Consider the following 6,603-nt stretch of genomic DNA (forward strand, 5'->3'; position numbering starts at 1 on the left):
AGCAAGTGCTTCCACGATTACAACAAACACTGGAGCTGTACGCAAGCTACACGACCATCACGACGGTTTATGTCCAGGATTGCCTCTGCTTCGCTGCCGCAACGATCTTTACTCCATCATTGTGGCTATAAGCGTGAGCTTCCTGCATTTTTCTGGAAGTGATAATCATTGGACATCACCTTGGAGGGGCGTACGCTATGCCATGTCTGTCGTTTCGAGCCAGTGTTGGCAGAATTATGTTAAACGCTGGAGTTTTTTTTTTTTTTTGGCCAATCTTCCTAAGTAGGTATGCTTGGCATTCTCTTGGTATTTTTGCCTGCGGACACGACAAATTTTGATTTGCTGAAGAAAAAAACTCAAATTTGGGGGTTTAACACGTCGAAGTTCCACCTGGACAAAGCGCACCGTAGCGAAGGGCTCCAAATTAATTTTGACTACATGGCGATTTTTAACATGCGCCGAAATTGATACACGGGTGTTTTCGTTTTTCGCCTGTCTGAAAAGCAACCACCGCAGCCAGGATAAAACTCGAGTGCTTGAGCTCAAGAGCGTAACGAAAGCGGTTAAAATTTGTGCACTGCAAACTTGAGAGTGCTGGTCCAATATAACATGCCGTCGAGAGGAAGTCTAAATTCTTCGAATGATTTGTTCCTCACACACAAAAGCCACGCATCGTCGGGCCAAAAAGGACGAACAGAGGAACGATTTGTGAAATCTTGCCTGCAACTGCTGTTCCTAAATCGTGAAGCACAAGTTGTGCGAGACATTCAGAATTTAGACGTTTGGCGGTTCAAGACCGCCAAAACTGAGTCGCAAAGCTACTGAGCATCAAATTCAGTTCTCAAGACTTTGCAGTCCAGGTGCAAACACAGCCAAAACAAACAAAGTGAAGCCACAGCACTTTTATTTAAAATACGACACCGTCGATTCTTAAAACAAAGTATGCTGCTCAAACTGTTGTCTACAATCGCAGCGCAGAATATGTGAATCACAAAACGTGAACGAAATAATAGTGGAAAATGGTTCGAAACATTAAATTACAACGTTAAAATCGTGGCATAAAACAGCTTCAGGATGACGCAACATCACCTTAACTAAGAGACAAAAAAGGGCTTTGCAGAACACCCCACGCCTCGGTAACTGCTTGCACACTCGAGCGTTACTCACACGCTCAGACAAAACTGCAGGCGTGATAAACAGTTAGTAAGCAATGGACCAATGGTGCCAGACTGTGCTGTATGGTGACTGAAGCAAGCGACGTTAACTGGTGCATCAGCCAAAAACCGGCTGCACCCAGAAGGACCGAAACTATTCTCGCCCCGACAATTACAAGGCGAGGCTTCCAGCAGAGCAAATGAAGGAGGCGATGATTTATAAGACAATGCAAGAAAATGCCAAAATGCCCCCAAGATTCCCCGTTTTCCCCCCGGTGATTCCAATGACTAGTACTTTACGTGTACGCCATTACCTAAACAGGGATTGCCAACCACCCCGCAAAATTTGCAATCGCTTCCACGTGCGTTACACCCGCCTGACTTCGCTAATGTCGTAGCGGTAATTTTTCGCTCTTGCATCAAGTCCGCGTGCGCTCCCAAAGGATTCGCACTGTCAAGTTTGCTTTTCCCCCGTGCCGTCGGATAAAAACAAACCGTGATAGAATGGTTTGTCACCTGGCGTAGCAAGCCAGCGCAACAGCTCGGCTAACCTCGCCGTTTTCACTAAACTGATTCTCTCCCTGCACCGTCAAACACGTATCGGAACAGATGGCAACCACAAATGCACAAGCCCGACACGACATCCGCAGATGCTCCGTCACGAAAGCTCCTCGTCAGCATCGCCCCCTTCCAACCGCCGGAGCAGCACTTCCAGCAGAATGGCGACTCTGGGGTCCTTGGCTCCGGGGCAGTCGCTTGGCAACGGGCAGCCGTAGTAAGCGAGGGATGCGCCGAGCGCAGCCGCCGCACGTGCCGCACGTATGTACTCGGTCGAACGGGGGCACCTGCAGTCCAGCGGGCACGTGACGGAAGCGTGCGGCGGCACTTTGTTCCCTTCCTTCAGGACGCCCAAGAACTTGGCCAGCCTTTGGCGCTCTGCGGCGAAGCTGTCTCGGTCGGGCTCCGCAGCAACGTCCTCTTCCGAGCACTCGCTGCTGCTCGGGATGACGATAGGGCTTGCTCTGGATGGTTCGCTTGACAGCGTGACCGTGCTTGCCTGGCGAAGACAAGGAGGACAGAGATTTCAGACAGTCGGAAGGGTGCTTCACTTCCAAGCACGGAGCATGTCCGTTAAAATACGGAAGAAAGGGTTCACGCACCTGCACCAAGCAAACCCATGGCTCCCCAAACCCCTGATTCACAAAGCCGATATGAGTTATACCACCAGAACGGTTTCACAACCATGTCCACTCCTTCTCTGACACATCACCTCTCCTACAGAAGAGATACGATTTCAACATTGCCACACGAATTTGCAACACTGCTTATAAATGAGAAAGCAAGCCATATTTTCTTTTTATTCCGGCAGTATAAAGCTGCATGATGGCCTTCAAAGTCGATGGGAGGTTTAGGAACCGTTTAGCTGCTACAAGACGCCAGAGGCCAGCCTTTTCGCTTAATGGGGCCATCGCATTAAATTTAAACCCTGAAGACTTGCAGGTGTCTTATCACGTCACAAAATCGACGAGGAGGTCCGTGCAAAGGAAACTATACTCTCTGACGCACCTTCATTGCAAGAAAAAAAAATAAATAAAATGCACACAAACCAGCAAAAAAAAATAAAAATAAGGATACTGTGTACATATCATAGACTTCAACCTGTAATAGGCTGATCAAGGCAGGTTCATGGGTGAAACAGCACCTCAATACGGATGTTTAATCTTCTCATGCCACTCTAAGAGATTCTTAGCGAGCTTCTACTCTCCAATAGTCACAAAAAGCCAGGGTCATAGCCTTCGAACTAAGAAAGCTTTCACTTTAAAAAGCAAGCTTCCGCGATGCTAGATACTCACATTGTCGCTGTTTAAGGGTTCGAACCTCCTCAGAAATTTTTTCCAGGGAGCACATAAGCGAGTTTTAGCATTAATTTTGGCAAAACTCCTCCTTTCTAATAACCCATAACCCCCTCCGAAAAAATTTTCTGGCTAAGGCCCTGGAAATCCCTGTCACCTCAAAATGCTGTCGCCGTAAAAATTTAATATATAAATTTATGCAATAGCCTCGTGTGTGAGGGCCTTTAGGGGTATTTTGAATAAATAAATAAATAAATAAAAGAGGAAAGAAAGAAAGTTGAGAGAAGCGCGAAAGCTAAAAGTGCATTCAACTTTCACAGAAAGTGCGTCTAATCAATCATCAAACTTTCAATGACCCAAATCGCAAACGATGAACCCATGCGACGATTTTTAGCGCACTAAGTAAACGCACCTACGAATGATCTAAATGTATGCCGATACGCGGTTTATGACATATAATTATACTAATGCACTCCTTCTTCATGATCGATTTGTGTATTGTTTCATCTGAAGTGTTCTTTTTTTAGCGATTTTCAAGTAACTGGTTTGACAGAATGGAAGCACGGTTTCACACGCGCACCGTACGTCCAAAGGTCTTACAGCTTTTCGGTTGACCAACCGGTCTATGGGGAAATGCGTTAGCTTTCGACAGAACGCCACTGGTCCCACTAGGAAGGCTTTCACTTTAAAAAGCAAGCTTCCGCGATGCTAGATACTCACATTGTCGCTGTGCAGCCCAGTGACCCTTGCAAGCAGGTTTTCGTCTGCGCTGTCCAGCGACATTGGAGAGTCAGCTGCCCGCCTCGTTGCCTGTTCCAACATCAACTCGTCAGCACTATCAAACTGCCCAGCATCAGCACCATCTTCCTTTTGTGTAGCACTCACCGCCGACTCGACGCCTCTCTCGCCTGCAGATCTGGTGAGTCTGGTTTGCTTGCAAAGTGCTGAAGCCTTACTCCGCGTTGAACTCTCACGTTCTTCTAAGTACGCCGTCTGTTTGCCGAGGCCTCTCCTCCGTGATGAAACACCTTTGGTTTTGGATTGGTCTCGCGGCAGCTGAGCTCGCAACAGCGACCCCCTGACCACACGGCCAAGTCCTAACGGATCCTCTGAATCCGTCTCGGAGGCTGCACTGTCATTGCAGCTGGATTTGTGGCGATGCTCTATGCTCAAGCCACTGTCCGATTTAGTTGGAGACGTACCCACTTGTTTCCTCGCAGACAGCCGCAGACTACGGAGTTTGCCTTCTCGGGAAGACACACGTTCAGGTGAGCGAGTCGAATTCACTGCGCTCATTGTGGAGCTCCCGGCGTCAGGTTTTTTGCCAGTGCCTTTCGCAGAACTGGGTGGTTCATTCTGTGTGCGAACAAGCGACAGGGTTTCTGTCCCAGTCGGGGTGTCCACCTCCCGTTCCTCAGTGCTTGCCTGTTCTGTCTTGTTGGACTGCCAATAATGCGAACGGACACCCCTGTTTGTAGGGCTTTTCGACAATGATCTGGTTTGCACCTTGGAACCCTCGGATGTGTGAGCCCGTCGTGTTGGGTCTTCCGAGTCGCCTTCAGGTGGCTTGATGCTGGAGTGGCCGGATTCGAGGCGTCCCAGATTGCTCGAGTGACCACCACGGTCAGCTGGCAGCGTTCCCCTTTGCCGTTCCTTTAGAGGCGACAATGGAAGCCGACGTTCTGCTGCGGAGCCCGAATTTGGCTTGCTTGTGACAGAGCTGTCAACGTTCGGCACTCCGTCGCTGCCTTTGGCGGAACTTGTAGGTTTTGTCCGCAAACGGAGACGTGACGAATTCCTGTCCCCCTTTGGAGGCATGGTTTGCTCTTCTTCCGAGGACAGTGTTTGCATCTCATACCTCTTGCCAGGTGAAGCAACACCTTTTTTCTTACGGCCACCCAACAACGGCGCACTTGGCAGGTTCGACCCCTCTGCAATGCACACTGGTCCCGGCGGATCCTCCGAATCTGTCTCACATGCGCTATCATCGGTGATCCTTGACTTTGGGTGCATCTGCGTGTTTGACTGTCCGATGGAGTTTTCCAGAAATCTGGCTTTGCCCCGCTTCCTTGGAGACGACCACATTGGCTGGCGGGTGTTTCCAGGAGATGGCGTGCGTTCTGGCCGTCCACTCGGTCTTTGCCGTCTCCTTTGCTTTCTCGAGCGGTCGCTAGAGTGTGCCTCCAGGTTGTGTCCTGTGCCTTTCGTTGTTGATTTGTTGATGCCAGGGCTGACCTCGAGCTCAGAATCACTGTCGATCTCGACACTCTGAGAATGTGCTTTGGCAGTAGGTGCACCCTTACTGCTTGTTTTGGGAGTTGTCGGCAAGGTCTTCTGCTTGTCACTAGGAGGGAACGATGGCACGACAACTGTTTCGCGGTCCGCCGGTCGTGCAGCGCCGCTGTCGGGAGACCTGTTTGGCGTCCTCCCTTGTGCCTGCCACAACGACGCCTGCACCCTAAGCTTCCCGGTGGGGACTTCACCCGAGTCTTGCTGACGCTTTGTAGACTTTCTCCCAGCCTTCGTTTCTAACACTTTTCTGGGGGAGCCCTTTGTGGTTGACGCCTCTTCGTCGCTGCTAGCAACCAGTGAAATGGTGCTCGAGTTACAATTTGGTCGTTTGCGCTTTTCGGCTTTCGTTTCTTGGGAAGCAGGCGTTTCAGGCTGCTCAGGAGGTGGCGTGGTCTGACTCTCCGTCTCAGCAATAACCTCAGCCTCCGTGCTGGAGTTCTCGGAGCTTTCTAGCTCGCGGGGGGCTGGCCTCCTCCGCTTAGGGGAGAAGTTGTCGTCACTGCTACTGTCACTGTCTTCGACGAGGATGTGCTTCCCCGAAGTGTCACGCGGCGAACTGCCACGAGCTGCTCCGGATTCTTCGGCGAACCGCTTGGCAAGACTCGAAGCAGCATCGGGCGATTCGTACTGATGTCTCATGGGTTGTATTGTCTTAAGGTAGCGCTGTTTCAGGGACTGCCATGAATGATCCCCACTCACGACGCCGGCGGCAGCCATTTCTTGGTACACCGCGTTGCCTCTGACGCGGACTCCTGGCCTTTCCGCGATGAACTTTGCGATGGCCATGTCCTCGCCGAGCGTGTACTCTCGCCTCGAGCGGACTGAGCGAAGCGTTCGTCTCTTGCTGTCGTCCAGCGCAATTTGTGACGTTGGAACTTTGAAGTCTTTGAGCGGATACAGCTTGTTGCTTTCAGAGCAAGCGCGGATGTAGTTGGAGGAGAAAACATCGTCGCTGCCGTCGTACGCCGTTGTGATGAAAGACGGCACCAGGCGTATCGCGTCGGCTCTTCTGTCCGGCTGCACGAGCAGACCGCCTCCGTACTCTACCAGTTCTCGTATCTCTTTTCGCTCCTGACAGGGCATCATAGAAAAGCACATAGGCCCACCGTCTTCCCTGGTAAACAGAGATCGCTTGCGAGGCTTTCCCGACATGTTTATGGCACTCAGTTAACCTTGCTTCGGTGTAGCGTGTTCAAGTCGCGATTCAAACCTCCTCCGCGCGTCGAAGTTGGAGGAGGCGGGTGGACGCTCGCATAGGCGCTCGTATTGGCTTCTGGCTTATGTTCTTCGGACTGGCTCTTTTG

At 50.8% G+C, this 6,603-nt stretch overlaps 1 protein-coding gene across 3 annotated transcripts; it reads right to left on the reverse strand.

Moving 5' to 3' along the window:
- Positions 1-887: 887 nt before the first annotated feature.
- LOC144147306 (uncharacterized) lies at positions 888-6,584 on the reverse strand. Of its 3 annotated transcripts, XM_077679407.1 has the most exons (3): positions 3,893-6,584; positions 3,728-3,817; positions 888-2,211 (listed from the first exon to the last, which is right to left on the reverse strand). In XM_077679407.1, the coding sequence occupies exons 1-3, from the start codon at positions 6,449-6,451 to the stop codon at positions 1,813-1,815; spliced, it is 3,048 nt and encodes a 1,015-aa protein (XP_077535533.1). In that variant the 5' UTR covers positions 6,452-6,584; the 3' UTR covers positions 888-1,812. The 3 variants fall into 3 exon arrangements, with proteins under 3 accessions (XP_077535533.1, XP_077535534.1, XP_077535532.1); XM_077679408.1 differs by lacking the exon at positions 3,728-3,817; XM_077679406.1 differs by having other exon boundaries at positions 3,728-6,584.
- Between the last annotated feature and the right edge of the window lie 19 nt (positions 6,585-6,603).

Source organism: Haemaphysalis longicornis, unplaced genomic scaffold (assembly GCF_048455015.1).
Source record: "Haemaphysalis longicornis isolate Haplotype H1 unplaced genomic scaffold, Haemaphysalis longicornis Haplotype H1 scaffold_7, whole genome shotgun sequence".
Classification (NCBI taxonomy): domain Eukaryota; kingdom Metazoa; phylum Arthropoda; class Arachnida; order Ixodida; family Ixodidae; genus Haemaphysalis; species Haemaphysalis longicornis.

What these genes read in the sequence shown, in the direction of transcription:
- LOC144147306 (XM_077679406.1), bottom strand. Translation starts at nt 6,451, where the DNA reads ATGTCGGGAAAGCCTCGCAAGCGATCTCTGTTTACCAGGGAAGACGGT. An exon ending in CTGGGCTGCACAGCGACAAT is followed by an intron (nt 2,212 to 3,727) that starts GTGAGTATCTAG and finishes TGTCTTCGCCAG; the next exon opens with GCAAGCACGGTCACGCTGTC.